Source organism: Anolis carolinensis, chromosome 2 (genome assembly GCF_035594765.1).
Source record: "Anolis carolinensis isolate JA03-04 chromosome 2, rAnoCar3.1.pri, whole genome shotgun sequence".
Taxonomy (NCBI): domain Eukaryota; kingdom Metazoa; phylum Chordata; class Lepidosauria; order Squamata; family Dactyloidae; genus Anolis; species Anolis carolinensis.
This window is the reverse complement of record NC_085842.1, coordinates 294,402,667-294,425,867: the sequence shown is the minus strand read 5'-3', so window position 1 is coordinate 294,425,867 and position 23,201 is coordinate 294,402,667. Positions and strand designations below refer to the sequence as shown.

General features: G+C 38.2%; 1 protein-coding gene across 2 annotated transcripts in view; it reads left to right on the top strand.

Annotated features, from left to right (window-relative positions):
- Positions 1 to 758: 758 nt before the first annotated feature.
- ndufaf2 (NADH:ubiquinone oxidoreductase complex assembly factor 2) overlaps positions 759 to 23,201 on the top strand; it is a 55,654-nt gene continuing 33,211 nt past the window's right edge. The window contains exon 1 of one of the 2 annotated variants that reach the window (XM_008102865.3): positions 759 to 950. In XM_008102865.3, the coding sequence (XP_008101072.2) occupies positions 824 to 950 (127 nt within the window). In that variant the 5' untranslated portion in view covers positions 759 to 823. The remainder of the gene's footprint in view (positions 951 to 23,201) is intronic. The other variant, XM_003216240.4, reaches the window with a different exon arrangement.

Here is a 23,201-nt window from a genome sequence, read left to right as displayed (position 1 = left end):
GCGTTGGCCAATGAAAAGGTATTCTGGGAGCTGAAGTACAAAAACGACGGCTCGGTCTACACCTAATTTAGGGGCGGGGTTTCTGCCATAAGGAAGATGGAGAGGTGACCCAACAGTGTCTTCGCCTTAGTGGGCGGGGCTTCGTCGAGTTCAGGGGCGTGGCTTGTAGCCCAACAATGTCTTCTGTAGTGGGCGTGGCGTTTCGCCCAACTGTGCCTTCTCCTTAGTGGGCGGGGCTTGGTCGAGTTCGTCCAAAGGTATATTCTCTAGTGGGCGGGGCTTCATGGAGCTCGGGGGCGTGGCTTGTAAACCTAAAGGTTTCTTTCCTTGTGGGCGGGGGCGTGGCGTTTAGCCCAACGTTGTCTCCCCAGTGGGCGGAGCTCCTTCGAGTTCGGAGGCATGGCGTTTAGCCCAACATTATCTTCCCTTTACTGGGCGTGGCTTCATAGAATGGGGGCGTGACGTTTTGCCCAAGGTTGTCTTTTAGTGGGCGGGGCTTCGTCGAATTTGGGGGCGAGGCTTGTCGCCCAACGGTGTCTTTTATTAGTGGGTGTGGCTTCATTGAATATGGGGCGTTGCTTGTCGACCAACGTTGTTTTTCCTTTAGTAGGCGGAGCTTCTTCGAGTTTGGGGGCGTGGCTTATAGCCGAACGATTTACTTTCCCTATGGGCGGGGCTTCTTTGAGTTTGGGGCGTGGCTTGTATCCCGGCGGTTCCTTCCTTGTGGGCGGGGCTTCTGTGAGTTAGGGGCGTGATGTACGTGGAGGGCGGGGCCTCTCTGAGGGGGCGTGTCCTTCCTGCGGCCTGCCAGAGCTTCGGCGCCATGAGCGGCGTTTGGCGGCTGTTGCGTTCCGCATGGCTCCGCGCTTCGGGTCCGGCGAAAGAGTATGTAGGCAGCGACCCCTTCGGGAACCAATACTACCGCATCCCAAAGCACGAAACCTGGGCAGGTGAGGCGAGGCGGGCCTTGTTTGCACCACTGGTTTTTCCCCTCACAGTTGAGACAAAAATCCCTCAATAATGTCACAGATGAAAACCAAAACAGGTCAGAGCGTGTTCGATATGACAAAGAGTGATGGAAAAACACTCGAATCAGGAAAGGTTGTACCTGAGGTTGGCTCTATACCAAGTCTGGGCCAACTTGAGCCCTCCAGGGTAGGCTGCTAGGAATTGTGGGAGTTGAAGTCCAAAACCCCTGGAGGGCTCAAGTTGGCCCAGACCTGCTCTGCTCTCGGACAACCCCCTTTAAAAAAAATCATTTTATTATTTGACACAATCTAATATACAATCAGAAAATATACATTCAAAAATAATGAAATGTGTCTAGATCTGTATTCAAATGGCAACTTGTGCCAAATAAGTATAACATACTCTACCATTCACTCGAATTCTTAAATGCTGTTGGGCAGGCGGTATTTTCTATCCCCAATTTACCCAGGATGGCCCAAACTGCCTGAAAACATGCCATTTCAGCTTGATGTAGCATTTACCAACCTCTGGAAATCAGCTGAAGCAAACAGACAAAAAGGAAGTGTCACCATATCACTTCTAACACATTGGTGAAGTGCTGAAACAGCCCACCCGGATTGAGGTGCAGAAGTGACACTACCTTCATGCCCCGTGTTTGTCTATTTTTCGGCTGTATAATAAATAATAATAAATTTTATTTCTACCCTGCCACCATCTGAAGCAAACAGACAAAAAGGAAGTGTCACCATATCACTTCTAACACATTGGTGAAGTGCTGAAACAGCCCACCCGGATTGAGGTGCAGAAGTGACACTACCTTCGTACCCCGTATTTGTCTATTATTCGGCTGTATAATAAATAATAATAAATTTTATTTCTACCCTGCCACCATCTTCCCCAAAGGGACTCGGGGTGGCTAACAAAATACTGTGAAGTGCCTCATATAGACAATACATAAATCTACAACAATAAAATGATAAAATTACGATCACGCACATACAAAATGTAAAACATTACAATTCATAAAATGCAGTTATAGATAAAAAGTTGTTTCCAGTTGACACATACCTACCCAGTGCCGACATAACACCAACAGTAAGTCCTCGGACTAACCCTAAAAATCTATGTAAGATCAAAGGCTTGTTTTAAAACCCATGTTTTTAAACTGGAATGGAAAGCTTGAAGCAAGGGGGGCTAGCCTGATCTCTCTTGGAAGGGCATTCCAGAGCCGTGTTGCCACCACCGAAAAGGCCCTCTCTCTCCTCTCCACCAACCTTATTTGAGACGGTAGTGGGACCGAGAGAAGGGCCTCCCCAGCAGATCTCAATGCTGGTTCATAGAAGGAGATGCAGTCTCGAAGATAGGTTGGACCCAAAGCGTATAGGGCTGCATTTTGAATTGGACCCAGAAACTCATTGGAAGCCAGTGGAGCTGCTTTAGGAGGAATGTGGTATCAAATAATTCTGATGCGATTTATTTCATATTTAATAGTACGTAGTACTATCCATATTTGGTCAGTAGGTGAAGGGAGCCGCATGAGGAATTTATATGTCTGCAATTTTAAGCAGTTTTTAAAAAATTAATAGACACAGATCTCCAGTACTATTTTGGATCCCGAGATGGTACGTTTTTATACTTTAAATTAGAAAATACATATTTTTCATACTATTATCTGTTTTTGACCTGTAGATAGTATGTCTTAATGCTTAAAAATGAGAAAACACAGATCTTTCATGCTATTATCTGCTTTGGACCTTGAGATGGTATATTTTTCACAGTAACACACAGTAGGTCTCAATTGAAGCTTCGATATAATTATATTCTTTTTGTAGTTTTTCAGATTTGAAGGAAGCAATTAAAATTATAAACTGTTTAAGAAGTTGCCTTATTTTCAATTGGACATCTTTGGAAAGTTGCCTTTGATTTTATGTAGGATCGCTGATAATGTATGAGCATAGAATGCTATTTGACATTCCCATTCTGAGCACAGAATAATAATAATAATAATAATTTTGTTTCTTACCCGCCTCTCACTGCACTTCGAGGATACTAGTTGAAATCTCCAATTTACCTATCCTGTTATCAATGTACTGTATGTTGCAAAAAGTGTGGCAGTATAATTTCAGGCCTATGAAATGCAACATTCTGCATAAACTTATCTCCCTTCAAAATAATGGACTGAGATAGTAGTATATAGTGCAAACCTGAGGAAGAATGTAGTTAGGCTGATGAATGAGTCCTGCAGACTGGATCTAACGTATCTTTCTTGCGAATGGAAGGGAGACTTCTGATCCAATGGAAGAATAATCTACCTTCAGTTTCTGATGCAGAGGATTTGGAGACATTTTAGCATAATATAAGAGCCAATGCTGGGAGATGCAGAGAAAACACAAATCCATGAAGTTCGTTTCCTTCCCTCATTCTACTGGGATGAATTTTTATTTTTTAAAATAAATTTTCCACAATATATATACAATGTCATATATATTAACAAAGTACAATCTAAAATCTTGCTTTATTCAATCCACCCTTCTTCCCAGAGTCACAGACATTTACAAACTACTTCCCTGTCAATCTTCTTACTAACGAATTAGCCTCTATTATTTTATTAATAATAACCATATCTCCCTCTAGCCATTTATTCAAATTCTCACTTGATCAGAGAGTGGTCTTTATTTGGTAGATTCTCTTTCTTTTTTCTTCAAATAAGGAAGGAGTGTAATGCCCCCCCAAAATGGACTTTTTCTTCTATTATTTGCCATATCCAGGTTAAGATCTGCTGGCAGGAGTGTTCCGATTTCAGCTTTGCCAGAGATCTTTCTGAAGGCATTACATATATAGACTGAATTCCACTTTGTTGAGATAAATACATTTTTTTTTACTCTTTAGCAGCATTTCCTGTTGCCACTTTCTCTCATCCCAAAACTGCTAAATATCTAATCCTTTAAATGACCTTGCGTATACTCACCTGTTCTTTTGAGTAATTGGTAGATTATGAAGGACTCTCAAGACTGCACTTTAAAAAGTATAAATAGCTTATTTCATTTCTAGTCATTCTCTGCATGTCTTCAGTAATTATAAGAAAGTTTTTTTCAGGAGCTTGCGATTAACTTGGTATAAACTTATTTTTCTTACACTTTATGTTTATGTGACTTCTGTATGAGAAGATAAGACAGAACATACATGATATTCATTCCAAGATGCTCTGCCTTCTTGGGATTATGGCACTAGACCAGTGGTTCTCGACCTGGGATCCCCAGATGTTTTTGACCTACAACTCCTAGAAATCCCAGCCAGTGTACCAGCTGTTAGGATTTCTGGGAGTTGAAGGCCAAAAACATCTGGGGACCCCAGATTGAGAACCACTGCACTAGACATTGGTATAAAATGTTGTGCCAAACACATTAGAGTTTCAGGAGTGGTATAGTATCTCAGTCCTCTTTCTGGATTTGTGTATTTTGGGGGACCCCTTCCACACAGCTCTATAACATCCACATTGAATTGCATTATATGGAAGTGTGGACTCAGGGTCTTTCCACACTGCCAAATAATCCAATCAATTTGGATTTTATACAGCCGTGTGGAAGGAGCCATAGACAATCCAGTTCAAAGCAGATTTGTGGATTATCTGCCTTGATATTCTGGGTTATATGGCTGTGTGGAAGGGGCCTGGGTCAGTTAGAACCCTCCCATTTTTCTCCCCACTGCTTATTCAAGCTGTTTTTTTCCTCGCCAGGAAAAACTGGAAGGAAAGACAAAATAGCTATGCAATGTTTTTTTATTAGTACCTTTATGAGCTCTTCATCTCGAAATCTTATCTGTTGTAAGAGTAGAAAAATCCTTTCATTTCGAGGGCAGAATTAAACTTTTACTAGCTATTGGGCCAGTACCAAAATAATGAGACCAAAAACGTCACAGTATTTTAGCTTGACCTCTTACTGGTTTGGGACCTGTTTATCTTCGCAATCATATCTCCCTATGAAGCAGTGTGGGCTCTTAGATCTTCCAGGGAGGCCCTTCTCTCGCTCCCGCCTCCATCACAAACATGGTTGGTTGGGATGAGGGAGAGGGCCTTCTCGGTGGTGGCCCCCTGGCTCTGGAACTCTCTCCCCAGGGAGATCAGATTAGTCCCCACCCTGTCCACATTCCATAAAGATTTGAAGACATGGATGTTTCAATATGCCTTCAAACAATAGGTCATCTTGTAATTTTATCATTGTCCAGACCAAATTGTTACTGCCCTAATTTCTAGCACTTTACTCCCACTCCTAACCCTATTGACCTGCGCCTCGCACATGCCCTGCTGGTCCCTGCAAATTTTAATAGTCCTACTTTTCAGTTTGAGGCTCATTGATGTATTTTATGATGCCTTTAATCTATTGTTTATTGTTTTAATTATATTGTTCTGTGTTTTAATTTTTATATCTGTTTTGGGTTTTCTGGACTTGGTCCCCATTTAAGCTACCCCGAATCCCTTCGGGGAGATAGAGGTGGGTTGTAAGAATAATTTTTTATTTTTATTATATTATTATTATTATTATTATTATTATTATTATTATTGCTAGCAGCTGACCATAAAGAGGGACATTTTAATTGTCCTCTAAGAAAGTTCAGAAATAGCAAAATGTGGGGGCCAGAAGGTTGGACTCAAACCTCAGGAATGTTTGAGATGTCCACCTATGATCTCTTGAGAGCCTGAGTTTATCTCAGGATAATATGTGAATGAGCAGATTACTCCTTATATCAGTGATTTCCATTCTCAAATTATATTTATAATATTGCATATCCTTTGATTCCCCCCCCCCCCAGCAATTTGAACTTGTTAAGAGATTAGCTTGACAGTGATTAAATAGTACAATTCCATCATGCTCATCCCCAGAGAAAGATCCAACCTTAGTCGTTTACTCTGAGATGACTTCTGAGTTGCTATTCTTAAAACTGGATGAGGCAGAAGGTGGGATTGGACACTTAAGCAGCCATGATTGATGAGTAATTTTTACTATCTGGGTCAAGTATTTCACTAAAAAGGATAGATTTATCTATATAGTGCATTTATTTATTTTTATTGTATAACATACTGTCAGAGTATCGCCACGGCCTTGCTGTTTGATGAATTGGTCTTGCTATGCCAGCCTATATTGATTTTCATATTTTGATGATTGCAAAACAAGTTCCTTGTGCAGTTTATGCATTTTATTGAAAAATATATTTGGTACAAATAATGCTATAAGGATTTTAAATATAAAATAATTGGTCATAGTAATAATGAATTTGTTAAAGTATAAACCATGGTAGACCTGTAGTGCATCCATTTTGATGAATATTGTGACCATTAGAGTTTAACTTTGTGCTAGTATATCTCCAATTCTTCAGTGGCACTTCTCCCTCTTTCCTCCTCCAATACTGAACAGTGGCCAAAACACCTGCACTAGAGTGGTTGCCAATAATTTGGAAAAGATTTTGAGTATATGTGAGTGTTGGTGTACAATGGCTAAAAATCTCTAAGCGGTTGAATCTACTTTGGTTTTGCTAGTTCCTTCTTCTGAAATACAGCTCCCAGCACCTGGTATTAGTTGGTCAGCCATCCAAGTACTAGGCAGGACTGACCTTGCTTAGTGTCTGAGGTTAGGCAAAATCTGGTGCCTTTAGACTATTTAAGAGGGCTATATTGCACCCAGTAATTCACAAATTTGGATTTTAGAGGCTCTTGAGAACCAACTGTCTTTCTGGACCCCTGTATGTAAAGGTTGCTTGCTTTCTTTATTTTGTGAGATGTTAATATAGTCAATAATTGCATATTTCCTAAATTGAAATTGTATCCATGTCAGGTGGAAAGCAAAAAAAATCACATCTAAATAATTGTACATTATGAACTTTATATATATATATTGAACTTTTTCTTTTTAAAGGACCACGTGTGACAAGCTCAATTTCACATTAAGTTTTATTTATTGGCTGTTTGTTTGGCTTCCGCCTCTGTCACAAGTGCGGTTGGTGGGGACGAGAGAGAGGGCCTTCTCAGTGGTGGCCGCCCAGCTCTGGAACGCGCTCCCCAGGGAAATTAGGCAAGCTGCCACCTTGGAAGTGTTCAGGAAGAGCCTGAAAACCTGGATCTTCACACAGGCTTTTGAATAAGTACCGCCCACTGTACGCTAAACCCTTATATTAGCGGTTACTTCTGACCGGTTGTACCTGTTGGTTAACTCCTCGACATAGCCACAGAGTTCATCCCAGTTTAAGGTTCTCCCCATGATCTTATAGCACCTTAACTTCCTTCATGTTTACAAGTTTTACTCAGTGCACTTTGCCCAGTCCATTGTATGATTTTATTGCTGTGTTTTATCATGTGTTTTATAATGACTGTGATTTTATTCTATGCCTTTTAATTTTATTTGTGTGTTTTTTGTATTTGATACCACTGTATGCTTGTTTTATATCTGTGAGCCGCCCCAAGTCCCTCAGGGGAGATGGTGGCGGGGTATAAAAAAAATAACATTATTAATTATTATTATTATTTGTTGGACTTAATTGAGGAGCGGCACAGGATCGGGCATAGCAGCTGGCGGACAGGGCTTTGCTGAATGCTTTATCGCTTTTTAAAATACATTTAATTGAAAAACTCAAGTTATTATTGTATGATCTGAAATTAAGATTTAGGCCTTCATATTATGTAGATTTTTGTGGTTTGTATTTATAATAATATACTTGTTGTATTTTATAATATATAATATGACAGCAATTACGATTTCAAATATTTTGTCTGCTTGCGTATCATTCTTTATTTATCATAGCAGTCAGTAAAATGAAATTGTGTCCTATTTCCTTTGTTAGTAGTGTTCACCTGGAAGAATGGCACTACAACCAGCAGAGGGAGTTCTAAACACTTAGCACTGTAGATTGCTTTAGAGTGCCTTAGTTTTGTCTTAATTTCTTTCAGAAGGAAATGGGAATACTATGTGCACCTAACCAAAATGTTTTGAGCAATAATGTTGAAGGTGGCCATTTGTGATTTTCTTTATCCCCAGAATGACTTATCCATGGGTCATATCAAAATCCATACTTTTGGCCCCCAGAACCTGCCCTTGACTTATACGTGAGGTTGACTTATACATGCGTATATGCAGTATGTAAGCTGAAGAATGTTTCTCAGATATTTTGGATTTGGTCTACATGATTCCAGTTCTGTCAGACCATGAGATACAAAGTCTCACTGCGTGTTACTTGGTTTTTCAATGATAATTGCAGTTCTGTGACACTAGTGTGAAAACAATAGAATGTTGAAAGAGAAAGCTTTATATTTCCTCTCCCTACACAATCAGGTTCCGCAGGTCAGAAGCAACACCAGTCTGTTCTCATGGCCACCCACTGTCAGCCATAGAAGAAAGAACCCATGTCAAGCCCACAAAACCAAGCTTGGGCAATCATCCTGATATTCTGAGGGTGTCTGTAGCAGCCATTTTTCATGTACTTTTTTGTTATTTAATGGATTTGGGGATAGACTGGCATTTCTAAGGGCAACAGGATTATTTAAGATGTGCAGGGGAGACATTGTGGTCTGCACAACTCTGTGCCTTTGGGATGGGTAAGGGCTGATGACTCTGAAGAAACAGGTAGGGACATCAGCATTGCTGTTCCTCCTATCTGCTGCCTGAGTGAGGTTGCCTAATTCTGCCTAAAAGTAGGGCAAGCACTGTCTTTAAGTATTGCTTGCATCTAAATCTCATCTGCCCTAGTCAGAGGTCAGGAATTATATCAATTCTCGTCCAGCAGTATCTAGACTGCCATGCTATGATGTTTGCTTGTCTTCGTGCTGAGCTTGGTCTCAATTAGATATTAACCTGGGAGTTGAATATAGCTTTTGTGGTGCTTGTGATGCCATACTGAAAGCAGTCATGTTTGTATAGGATGATAGTATGAATGCGGCTGGGTGGCTATTGAGTGAGATGGCTAAAAGATTGTAGAGACTGGATTTTGGCTTGCATCATTCTATAGTGATGTCTGTAGACTTATTTCTAGAATGCAGAAAAAATATGCCACCTAAGATCTTCCAGATAGTAAGAGCTGTTCCAGTGTAATTCCAGTGGAATATGTTTAAATTACCTTTAATTTCCTGTTTCCCCTTTATATCTCTTCCTTCTGCTTATTAGGATGTTATTATATGGACTGAACTTGTTTTAATATATGTATTGTAAATGATATTTAATAAGGTACTTCTGATTGCTAAATTTTATTTATTTATTTTATTTACCATATTTATATCCTGTCTTTCTCAATCTCTGGCGGGACTCAAGGTGGCTTACATTGAGTAGGTAAAAGTGAATCATAAATTTATAAATATTAGTAGTAGCCTTCCTGTGGGAAACTTTTCTAGATTCTTGGTTTAAAAATAAAACATACTCGCACATTGTGAGAATGTACAGAAGGGGGCAGCATTGCTTCAGAATGTTTTAGGTTCGTGGCTTTGTTGTATACTCTGATGTCCTTTAAGCAAAAGAAATTTTACATTTTGCCTTATCCCAATTTACGGAGAGAATTTCTAGATTTGGAACTAGCTACATATACTGATGTTTTACTTATATTTTTGTGCCTTGAGGGAAGCAGCTCTTTTGAAAGAAAAAGTTTTACATATCTGAATAGATTTGTTTCAATATTTATATATTGGTATGCAGATGTTAATTTAAAATGTGTGAGAATAATGATCCATGTAACCAGCCTAAACAAGTAAGTCAAATCTGTTGATCTTCCTGAGGCAAGCAAATACTTCATCTGATTCCTTTCCACAGAAACAACCCCTTTTATGCACCTTTTGTGGGAGGTGGATTTTAGTAGTTGAATGTGTCTCTATTTGTGGTTATTAACTTATACTATAACTTTTTGGTCTGCCTTTGGTGGCTTAAACCCCAAGGTTTGGCTCACCAGCACCACTATTTTTTCTTTGTGATTTTTTTAACAAAGTGGGCAGTGTGTGAGATAGAGAGAAGGGGAGATGATTGGTGTATATGAGTAAAATGTGAACCAATCATTTGTTATTAGTTATGGGTAAAAGTAGATTAAACTGAAGAGTGGTTGAATTTGACTAATTTACCAATCTATGACAATTAAAAGTATATATGCAATTTCAACAAGATGTCAATACATGGCCAAGTTTATATGGGAGAATACAATACTTTGTATATCCTGGACCTAAATCTGAACTATATAGGGCATAAACATCACTGTGAATTCTGCCTGAAAATGGACAGGCAGCCAATCAGTTCTGCTGAAACACACTCCTGGTGATATTTTCATGAAGTTTAAAAACACTCCATATTTCTTAAGGTATGATGATTTTTATAATCCAAATCTCTGCTTCTTTCCTGTTCCTGATTTTGTTCCCTATGGAAATTTCTTTCTATTCAGCACTTAAGCACTCCTCAGATTTTTCTCTCTTCTTGATTTAGGAATATTCTCAAAAAAAATAAAAAATTAAGAACTCTGCTGTAGTGGAAATCTGTAATGGCACTGTGCATTAATTCTGCATCCTTGCCATTGATTAGTCCAGTGTTTGTGAACGCACAATGCATTTATGGTAACAGTTACTGCCAGGATGTCACATTGCATGCAAGGTTCTTTGTCTTCAGTTTGATTTCTTTTATTGGTGTAGTCATGGCAGCTATTAAAATTCAAAATTGGGGACGAAAACTGCCTCATATCACTCTCACAGGAGCGCACACAGAGTCTTAAAAATAGCTCTTAGAGTATGAGCTGCTGCCACTCATTTTGATATACTGTTAACTCTGATGCCTAACAAATTTTTGATAACTTATTCCTGGGTCAAAACAAGCTGACAGTTTTGTTGGATTCTGCTTGATGGAAATATTCCAATATTTCTGAGTGCTCCTCTATTTGTTTTAATCCTTTTGTTTAAAGATCTCTTTTAAGTTTTGTTGTGTGTGTCATGTTCTGTTGTGTCCTTTGTCATCCCCCCTCCCTAAAATGAGCAAGCTATGCTAATAGTGGCTATATGAGGAATGTCTTTGGCTTCTGGAGAGTTCCTCATTGAATGGCAGCTTTGGTTAGTTTGAAAAGTCTGATAAAAATAGTATCTTCAATTTTAAGAATTGTCAAAACAGGATCACCTCTAATAAGATCACATATTACGTGTCCAATAAAAAAGAGTTACCAAAATATGGGGCCCCCATCAATCGGTGTGTTAGATTAGAATCTGACTGTTTCCTTAGTTGTGGGTGCATGCACACCTTAAAGTCACCTGTCAACTTGTGGCGACCTCATGAATTTCATAGGGTTTTCTCAGAAAAGGGATACCCAGAGGTGATCTTTCCTCTGAAATATAACCTACTGGTATTTATTGCTGGTCAATTACTTTGTGACACAAGACTTAAAATTTTGAATCATGTGTATTTCTAAAAAGGTATAGTGTGTGTGTACATGCCTGTAATTCAAACGTTTGGCTTTCACTTTGTTCCCAACTAATGTCACTGTTTCATTACTGTAACACTAGTTTCTGAAACTTTATTGCAGTGGTGTAATGCAATAAGCATGTTTTTTTCATTCTGGAAGAGTGATGTAATCTGCTTCTTTATCATTTGATTTAATAGATTAGGATAATATTAGGATCCTAAATAAGTAATTGAATTTTTGAAGAGCATTACTTTTGTGATATACTTTCTAGCTTCCTGGTCCTTCTTTAAACATAAATTATAAGAATACCTGCTTCAGTTACTGTTGTATGAAATAATAGAGCAAGAAAAAGAACTAGATAGTGTGTGTGCTTTAGGCTACATTTCCACAAGAGTTTTTTAAAAAAGTTCTCCCGACAGTATCGAGGACCCTAGCAGGACAGAGAGCACTAGATCATGCTGTAAAGAATGGCATGTCATTTTGATTTATCCATTTCTTTTTGGTTTACCCATTTCCAACTTGGTAGCTTGTTTAGTGCTAAACTTCTGATTCTGTATTCCAGTTCCTGAAGATATTTTAGCATAGATATTGTATACAATAGAGAGCTGGGGGGGAGAAGTGGTTTGAGTGGTGGACTATGACTTCGGCAGACTGAAAGCCAAAACTAAGGTCACAACAACATCTGTTATAGAACTCCAGTATGCTGATGATAATGTAGTCTGTCCATTTTCAGAAGAAGACCTACAAGCCACTCTAAACACCTTTGCAAAAGCATACGAAAAGCTTGGCCTCTCGCTGAACGTTGAGAAAACCAAAGTGTTCTTTCAGCAGGCACCAGCCAATCCCTCAGCAATGCCAGAAATACAGCTTAACGGTGTAACATTAGAAAATGTTGACCATTTCTGTTACCTTCGTATACACCTCTCCACAAAAGACAGCATCAATACAACATCTTCTGAGCTTTGCGGATGCAGTATTTTTCCAAATGAAGCAGTGTTTGAGGATCAGGACATTTAGGGATACCAAGATGATTATTTGTAAAGCTATTGTTCTCCCAACCCTGTTATACGCCTACGAAATGTGGACCATCTACACACTCAACTTCTAGAACGATTCCATCATCATTGTCTCTGAAAAATCCTGCAAATCTCTTGGGAAGACAGGCAGACAAATGTTGTGTGGTAAGAGAAGCGAAGATCACCAGCATTGAAGCAATGATCCTTTGCCATCAACTTTGCTGGACTCGCCACGTTGTCCGAATGCCCAAACAGCATCTCCCAAAGCAGTTACTATACTCTCAACTCAGGAACGGAAAACGGAATGTTGGTGGACAGGAGAAAAGATTTTTAGATGGATTTAAAACTAACCTTAAAAACTGTGGCATAGATACTGAGAACTGGGAAACCCTGGCCCTTGAGCGTTCTAACTGGAGATAAGCTTTAAATGGGAGAAACACGTCAGGAGGAAGGCCAACACTTGTCAGGACACCTTCCATCTGGAAATCAATGTCCTCACTGTGAAAGAACATGCAGATCAAGAAAAGGTCTTTATAGTCGCCTATGGGCCCACCGCCAAGACCATGCACTTGGAAGGCAATTCTACTCGGCCACGAGGGATCACCTATAATGATGATGATGACTCTGGAGACCATTTATAGATTAAAAGGGTACTTTTGAATGTAAGTATATGTATGGTGTTTTGGTGAAATTTTCAGGGATCCAGTTAATAACTGGTGCAGGAAAATATTTTGAATGCTTTTCTGCCAGTACTTTGCAGGTATACTACCGGAATGTTTTATGCTACATAAACCAGATAAATATTCTAAAGTTGCCAGATCATTTCTGATTTTGGAAGCTAAGCCAAGTCAGCCCTGATGAATACTGTTCTAGGGAAACTGGGAAGATAGAAATGGCCAGATTTAGCAAAATAGTATGTGAATGTATGAGGCGTTAATGCAGTTGAATCTTAAAAGTGTTGCTATACTATATATGGGTTTTATTAGATTGCTGAGATGATTGGATTCACAATAGTCCAGCAGTTTGTTTTCAGCAAGCCTTGCATACATCTGCAATTATATTTGTGCCTAGTGTAAACCAATTGCCTATTACTGTATCAGCCATTTGTACATTGTACAGGAATGGTCATTATTTTTAATCACTGACATATTAAGCAGTTCACATTTGTTTCTAGAATGAAGCATTTGCTTTCTTAGAGTAAGGGATAGTTAGATGTTGGTTCATTTTTTTAAAAAGGAAAAATTCCATCTGCTTAGCTGTCACATAGATGAATGTTTTAGCTGTGAAGTGCATTATCGCATCTTAAATTGACAGCTTAATCTATCTGTTTCTCTCCCTCATCTTCCAGCCTGGTTTTTTTGGTGCAATTTTTATTAGCAGCAAGGGAAAATCTTGTCTAAAATGACAGTGTTTTCAGTCCTATTTAGCATCTTTTTATGCAGAGTCGACAACTTCACCAGGTCTGGGGGCCAATTTTCTGTGCCCTTTCTGGATGTTGCACAGATTTCAGAAAAGAATAAAAGAAACCAAAAGTGGCCGAAGGCCCCCTTTAAACAATAGGGGAAGGGAATCTGCCACTTATTTCAGAGGGTGAATAGCTGCTTCAGGAGAAGAGGTACTGACACCCAACTTAACCAGAAAGAACAAATCCAGGAGAGGAGAGGGAAAGCAGCTTTACCCTCATGTTCTGTGCCCACGAAAACAGCTTTACCCTCTGATGCTCTGTGTTGTCCCTTTATTGCCTCAATTTTTTTGTAACTTATCAGTGGCCCAGCAAAGCCTGGAAAGCTGCCCAGTGTTCTTTCGACAGGCTACATATCCTTTCTTCTGCAGTTTTAAACAGAATAACAACTAAGCATACTTATTAACTTGCTGGTGAGACTGAATATTTAAAGGCGGAAATATCTCCTTATGTGAATATAGTAGGCCTGCATATTACATAAGGATTTTGTTTTGGTATCTTTTGTATAATATGATTTTTGTGTAATATCTGGAGCCTTCCCCTCCCCAATTAGCATGAAAGTACTGTATAGTACACCATCAAAATCCAGACACCCCCCCCCCCCCCAGCTCATGTTCTGTGGAGGGGAGAGTAGCTATATGAAGTATAGCTACTACTGAGTCCACCTGGGGGAGAAGAGCGGTATATAAATAAAATAATAAATAAATAAATAAATAAATAAATAAATAGTTGTCACCACCAAGAAAGAAGTGTGTTCTTTCCTCTGTGGAAAGCCTGCTATCCCTCGCCTTTGTTCATGGATGGGGGCTTCATATATAACTGAAACTGTGTAACACAAACTCGCATAATATGTATGCCAGTTGGTTATTGTTTTTCTTTGGTGTTGATTTTATAATTGACCCAAGCAGAATCCTTTAATTCACGCATTTATATTTGCAATACATGATCTTAGAAGCTAAGCAAGGTCAGCCCTGCTTAGGGTTTGGATGGGAGATTGCCAATGAATAGCAGACACTGTAGGCTATATTTCAGAGGGAGGAACTGGCATGATTGCCTCTGAGCATTCCTTGTCTGTGAAATTCATGAGATTGCCATAAGTTGACAGGTGACTTGAAGGCACATACACAAAGGCATGTTGTAAAACATGCTTTTAGATTAAAATACACTTGGGACAAACAGATATAAAATTCCTCTTCTCTTGTACTGGAACCTATTATATTCTTCTTGATTTTTTGTGTATGTAGCTTAACACATTTTAAATTAAATTCTGACCATGTGCACTGATTTTGCCATAGTGCGAAGAATATTTATTATAAAGAGTTGGTTGAAAAAGCCATCTTGAAAACAGAAAATCCTGATGAAAGTGATGTATAAAAGAGTTTCAAATTAGCAGGTATTTCTTTGTACTAAGAAGGCTAAGAATCCATCTATGAAATACTGGTTCAAACAGTAGTTTCACCCATCTGTGTTTGTGCAAAAGCATTTACTTGGCAAATACCCATCATAAAATGATTTTGTGAAGTGGCCCCAGGAATGTTGATGAGCCCCCTTTCCTTCATTGTGCCTTGAGCTCATGTATAAAAAGAGAATAAGTTGGTGAAAGAAGATATGTAACACTGAGCCTTGGACTCATTCAGGGGAGATATGTAATGTATTGTGAAAGATGACTGAGAGCTATGGAGAACTCTTGAAAATGACATGTAATGTCAAGAAATGTGCAGTAGTATTGTAAATGGAAATGGGTAATAATGTAAAGAGGTTGTTGTTCTATACATTAAGGGGATAAGGTTGCAGATTCTTTAACAATAATTCAAAAGAAAAAATCAGAAAATGACATTAGAAATGAAAATGTGAGTGAGGCGGGTAGTGGTAGTTAAAGGGAGCTAATACGGAATTGAAAGGAAAATGTGAGTGATTTAGTGGATTCTTTCAGTGTCTGTCTGAGGGGGAACATGAGAACTCTTGAGAGGAAGGAAGATGGAAACCCATTGCTTAGAAAGAGTTCCCACTTTCTTTTCTACTTAAACATGTCTCCCCCCCCCCCCCCCAAGAGTTTTGAAACCTACTCCTTGTTAATACATGGTACTGATCTGACTGTACAAAACAGAAATAGGTGCTCAATAATACTAGACAAAGAGGAGAGTGTATGCCTTGTTGTTAGGATGAAAAGAGGACCATGGAGTATGCATGTTTCCACAGTGACATGGATAAGAAACTGCATAGTAAATGTGAAATCGATTGAAATGAGCTTTTTAGAGGACAATATAATGTTACAAGAGGGAACTACTGTTGTTTGTTATTTGTGTTTGAATCAAGCTATATTATTAGATTATTTATGCTTTGGATAAATACACCTACTGTGGTTAATTTTATTTTGAAGAAAAGGCATTTACAGAGCTTGATCCACAATCTATTTCCGAGTTGATTCAGGGCAATTTTCATTTCCTGCTGATAATGCCCCAGCTCCTACTTGCTCTCGAAGAAATCTTTTACCACAAGTTTGAGATGAAATGTATCTAAATTTGATTTTTTTAAAGCCATGCTACTCTGTATACCTATATCTTCTTTCATTGCATAGCAAAAATAGAATTATACACTGAGAGAATATGATTACTCAAGAATTTACAAAAGCTGGCAAGGTACTGCAGTGGGTTAGATTAAGACTGTAATAGATAATATATCCTGCAAAAAGTATAAATTGAGAGATCAAGGAAATTTTCTTCCCTACCCTAAAATTGGGTACAGAGAAACAGTTCCATTTTGAGGCCTTTCTGAAAGATAATCTCTAGTAGATGTACTACATGGTGATCATGTTTGCACACAATGGATTTTCAGAGAATTCTTGCCTATTGTAAAGAGCTGTGTGCCGCAAACCTAACTAGAAGTTAACTTTGCATGTTATCTGGTGCATATCAAAAACTAGAAAATACAATAAATAGAATGTATTCTCAACTGGTGAATTTTAATTTGATTGGGATTCCCATTTCAAATGGCACACCAAATTTCTTTCTCACGAACCATCCTTGTCTGTTTTTTTAAAAAACAAACAAAAAAATGTCTGTACGTACAGCCAGCAACTAGAAATCTATGGAACTTTTGCAAAGACATGGTATACACAAAGCAGAACAGGTGCTGTATACTGAACAAAACATGAAAATTAAATGAACATTTATTATATACTGTTCAGTAGTTGTCATTACAAACTGTGAATCCTATTAGGAATTTCTTGTTACTACCATTATTTCCATGTACAACACTCTATGGTAGGTACATTTACCGATCCTGCATGCTCTGGTGTTCTGTTCAGCGGGCATGCTTTCAAACACAAACTTTGCTAGGTCTTACTTTTGGGGGAGTCTTTATATTTAGCCATTCAGCAAAACCTCTACTAGGTCTTATTTTCTAGGGATGTTTTATTTTAGGGGAAACAGGGTAACAGAAGAAAATAATGGCATTGGATTATAGAGTTCAAGATAAAGAATTGTGTAAATACTAGGAAAATTTCAAATTGAACTTGGGAGGTAATAGCTGGCTTCCTGTTGGTTATTCCCAATTTAAAAATCCCATTTAATTAATGCATCTATGGTGGTCTGCAGAATAGCAGTTACATCTGCATTGTTTCTGTTTAAAATATTTTACACAAATATTGGTCATGGGTACTTTAAAACTCATCAGTTCTTTTCTACAGATACAAATTGTGGTATGACCTTGCATCTACTTCATGGTAAAAAGAAGTGTCCAGGATTTTGGTTACCATTTTTGCAGAAATGGGAGATTATTAATCTTGACAAGGTACACCTTGTAAAGAATTGACTATGAAGTATAAATTAAGATTTATAGGATGTGGCTCAAAAATATATGAAATAGCACAGGAAGTCACTTGCTGCAGTTTAAGCAGAAAGTGAAAGCAGTTGCATGAATGAAATGTAGATATTGATTTGTTTTCAAAAAAGAAATAACAAAATACTAAGATCACTGAGTGATATATTTAATATATTTTTTTCCTGTCACATGCTCTCCCATCCTGTAAGTGTGGTTACCAATAAGCAAGTGCACCCCCAAAGAAGAAATTTTAAAGGAAGAAATCACACACACACACACACACACACACACACACAAATTAGGTAGGTGGATTTGAAATCTTGTTGAAGAAGTTGTGTTTATGCCCAGTAATAAACACAACCCTAGTCAAAGTAAATTCTGTTGAATCCATCAAAGCTTATTACTTTTTAGTTTCTTTACATCCTTTTTTTTTTTTTTTACAGAATTAGGACTTAAGACATCTTACCGAAATTAAAACATAAATGAAAGAGGAAAAATCACATGGAGATAAAAAATTCCAAAGCTTGTTAAGAAATAACTGGACAATATATTCTTCAGCTATATCAGCAAAGTTGTAAAAAGAGTGCATCCCAGGCTTCATTGAATGAAGTGTGCTTAAATGAATTCTAATCCACCTTCTAAATTTTATGAGTGGAGTGAGATGCTTAATTTTTATTCTTTCTGCTTTCCAGTATTTTCTGAATTGCTAAGTGGGTTGTAGGTATTTTTGTCACATTAATTTCAGATTAATTTGTATGACAAGAATCAAATTGCCCTGAAGGTGGGAGGAGGTCATTCTTAGACGTCTGGGATGTGCGACTTCACCAGACAGAGGATGCCTGAAATAACATTCAAGGGAAGAGTGACTCCACATTAAATCTACCATATTTAGGAATTCATAGGATTCCCTCAGATTTTTATTTCAAATGTAAAGTTTTATAGCAGCAGAAGTCTCTCTAGTCTGAGCTTGGATGAAATGTACTTTTGAAGTTCTTTGTGAAGATATTTGATGCTTGCTTCCTGGCTGCTGATCTGAGATACAGTAATACCTCTACAGTCCTGGCACCCACAATTCAACTTAAGTGTTTTGTGCCTATATGAGGAGAATTCATGACAATATGCAAGTTCTCAAGACATGTCATACAATAATGGACAAATTCAAGAAAGCATTTTGACTTCCACATATCTACCATAGTAGATAGTGGCTAATAAAAGTTTTTATCCATTTTCAATTCTTAAAAACCCTTTGCCATCAAAATGAACTTTCTAGAATGTTCTTTAAATGTGCATGTCAACCATCTTGAAAAATGGCAACTCCAAAATGAACATTTCTCACTGACATATATATTATGTAGATAGACTGCTACAAATGTCAAGATTCTCTTCATGTGAAGGTTCTCCATATTATTGGGAGCCTTTCCATGCAGTTGAGGGCCTCAATCAATGCATCCGCACTATATAACCGCTTTAACTACCATGAGTCAGTTCTATAGAATCACAGGAATTGTTGTTTTACAAGTCTTCTCTGCCAAAGAATCCTGCTGTTTCACTAAACTACAAATCCCAGGATTCCATAGCATTGAGCCATGGCATTAAAAGTAATTGTCAAACTCTATTAATTCTATGGTGTAGATGCACCCCATGTGATGCAGAAGTGATCCATTATGGAGAGTTATGGAAATGAAGATGAGGTGATATGGCATGTTTTCCTGTCTGTGTTGATTCACATGCATCCTAAATGGCTGAATAAGTTTTGTTTGCATGTTGTTAGCTGCTTTGAGTCCTGATCTGGGAGAAAAATGTGATAGAAATAATAATAATAATAATAATAATGATGATGATGTCTTTGCTTGACATGCCAAAGGTAAAATAAAGTCGAATTGCTGTGCAAAATAGCTTATCTGAATCTGTTCTTCATAGATTTTTAGACTTCACATCTTGTTTTAAGTGTATCTCTGTGTGGGAGGAAGAACTGAGTATCTTGCAGGTGATAGCTGGTATAACATCTCACAGTCCCAGTGGAGCTTGGAAGGCTTTTCACCTTTTAAAATGAAAGTACAGAAAAGTAACTAATCCTTGGTTTCAGATACAGCTATTAGCAGAGCTAGAAGTGGAACAGAATCTCCTGAGGCCTTTCTCAGGTGGTTGTTATAAGCAGCACTAATGGAATGAGAAGAATATGAAGAAGCTTGCTGTGATTCTCACTGGTTGTGAGGTTTTTGGTAAAGTGAGTGGGTTCAGACCCTAACAATATGCTTTAAGATTGAATAATCTTATTCATGAAACCACACAGTTATTCCGCATTGATAGGCAGGTTTCCTTCACCAAAAATCGTAAAGCATGTGTGAAAAACAATAGAGCAATGGAGGAAGAGGGAAGACTGGACAGATAGCGTTATGTGTGATTAAAGCTTGTTTTAGCCAGAGTAAAGTTTAAGGAGCTAAATCAAAAATCTAAGTAACAGATAAATCTTGCAGAGGCATTTGAAGGAAAGGAGAGAGGCAGCGTCCATAGATGGCCATGAAGGAAGTTCTAGAAATGGTTGGAAATCTCTACTGAACCAAAGAGTTGCAACCATATTGTTAACTGGGATTGGTTACAGGGAGCATGCAATTGCTTCTTCTTTTTTAGAACACTGGTTACCAATTTGTTTCCAGGTACAAATCAAGGTGGTGCTTTTGACTTGTAAAGTTCTATATGGCTCAGGTCCAGGCTCACTGAAAAACCGTGTCTTCTCATTGTGAGCCTGCTTGAACTCTTAAGATCTGCTTATTGGACTATTGGATTATGATCTGTTAGGATCATAACCTATTGAGGATTATGATCTGTTAGGCTCATAACTTATTGAGTAGCAAAGTTTCAGGAGTTTCTTTTAGTTTATTGGGTAATGGAAGATCACTGGGTGTGTAAAAATCTTGTTTCTATTCGATGCTCTTAGCAGACAAAGATTCAAGTAGATCTCTTTAAAATAACATGTTGTTTTACTCATAACTTCATGTATATACAGGTACATTTCTTGTCAGGTTAAACTTTAAAATGTTTCAGTTTGTATCTTTAACTTATAGTCTTTAACAGTCTCTTTAAAACTGTATTGCTGTGTAAAGCTCTCTTTCATAACAGTCTACTTCCAAAGGACTCAAGCCTCAACTGGCTTCTGTACTCAAACAGACTCAAGCCTCGACTGACTTCTAACTCCTAACACTGGCTTCTTTACTCAAACAGACTCAAGGCTCAACTGTCATTCCTTAACACCACCACCATTTTTTTATAAACAAGCAAGGTGAGACATACCCTTTCCACTTCTGTCGTTAAACCTTCATCTATGGGACTGGTGCATCGACAGGCAGATCCACCTTATGGCGGTACATCTTCCTGTAGACGAAAATAGTTAGCCGACTGCCGGGGCAAAATACCAGTTACCTGTCACGAGTAATCCCTCTGTCCTGATGGAGTGTGGTCTGTATTCAGACTGTGAAGCAACTTGGAGATAGATCTAGTACGACAGAGGACATCGCCAAATGCCCCCTTTTTGTTCTGTGTGTGTCAGCCCCTAAACCAAGCACAGGGCTGTTTAAGGGGTGCTTTCTTCTGCCGGGATCCATTGCTTACTCAATGCATCTCTACTGGTTTCTCTTTGCAATTGGGTGTTTCCAAACTGCAAGTGGACTATGTGGTCTGTATACTCATTGCCCTAGTGGATGCATCAGCTATGCTTCTCTTCTCCCCTCGAGATGTCCCAGGACAAGCTGGTGCACCTCTCAAATCACTAAAATCTCTTCACATTCCAAAAAAAATTTTTAAAAAAAATTCTGAAGTATCACCACTAAGAATTTCTAGGTCCTCGATCACAATTCTATGATCAACTTCCAACAGACATTGACCATAGAATCATGCTGGGAGACTATCAAGAGAAGTATTCTGTTTTAGGAATGTATAGGTCCTCTCTAAAAAGAAGTTTATCTATGTTCCCTCTGGTGGAAAATGGACTGAGTCATGCTAAGGGACCCAGAGATTCCTACTGTGAAGATATTAATCACATCCTTGAATAATCAAATTTGCATGAATTAAATGCACAAATTAGGAGGGCCAACTGTAATTATACCAGAATTTGCGTGATCATTTACCAGTAGTATTTTAAGCTCAGCCCTAGACATACTAATATCTCTGAAATTAGTAACTTTTTGAGCTGTTGCCATTTAAAAGACTGGTGATAAAGTACATTTTACTAGATCACAGAAATGGTGTGCTATACAAGCCATCACTTGAGTAGTACGCTATAGACCAGGCATGGACAAACTTTCACCCTCCAGGTGTTTTGGACTTTAACTCCCACAATTCCTAACAGCCGGTTAGTCCAAAACACCTGGAGGGCCAAAGTTTGCCCATGTGTGCTATAGACACTTGTGTATAAGCCTAAACATTTTAGTAAAAAAATTTAGTCCCAAAAACCTGGGTCAACTTACTCATGGGTCAATGTGTACTATACTTTACCAAAAAAGGGTCATCCCGTTTTCTGAGTAGAGTGATGAGTGGTAAGGGCTCAGTGCATCCTGGAGAACCTAAAAGGTATACCAAGTAACTCTACTCTCTGCTATGATGCTACTTCTGGCCTGTATACGGCATTCATGCTTTCCCCTTTCTATAGAATGGCCCTCGACTTATCCACAGGTCATATAAAAATCCCTAATTTTGCGCCCCCGCCCAACCTGCTTTCAACTTAGAGACAAAATCAGCTTATTCATAAGTATATACAGTAGTTTTTTGTACACTACTAAGGAACCATCCCATAAAATAATAGGGCCTGTGCATTATGTCATCTTGGCAATTTTCTATTTTTGCACTGTAAAAGAAAATTTAAAACTTAAGAACAAGTGAAGGTGTAGGGGGCGGTAACAGCATTATTGACAGGCTATTTAAAGTCTTGCATAGCTGTTGGAGAAAGAAGGTAATAACAAGAAAGAAGACAGCAGTTTGCATATTTTGAATTTAATATCCTTCAAGAAAGAAAGACATTTTATTTTATTCTTAAATAAAATATTTCACTTGACATAATATACTCTGTCTCTTACAGATTTTCTTTAAGCCATTGTTAGAAATAGGAGCTTGAATCAAAAACTGTCGTTTTTAGATGCACCCAGGAGAACAAGTGAACAGTCAGACCCATGAGCTTGCAGCCCCTTTTAAAAAAGCAATTTAAATTAATTTTATATTTTTGTATTCTAGCAACATTTAATTAAAAATAAGATTCATATCAAAGAGGAGGAGGCAGCAGCAGCCAGTATTCTTAGAACTGAACATTTTCTACTGAAATGTTTGACTGTTTTGACACTACTGAATCTTTTTTTAATTTTACCAAAGCTAATTTCTGAATTTTAATCATTGCAAGACTCTGTAAAATGAACAGTGACAACAATAGATGAAAGAAGTAGCTTATCTGAAAAGCTTCTAAAGTACACTGGGGTTCTTTTATGCTTTCTTATATTTCTAAGTAGAATGAAAATGCAATGTAGTTTAATTTTATGCGGTTATTT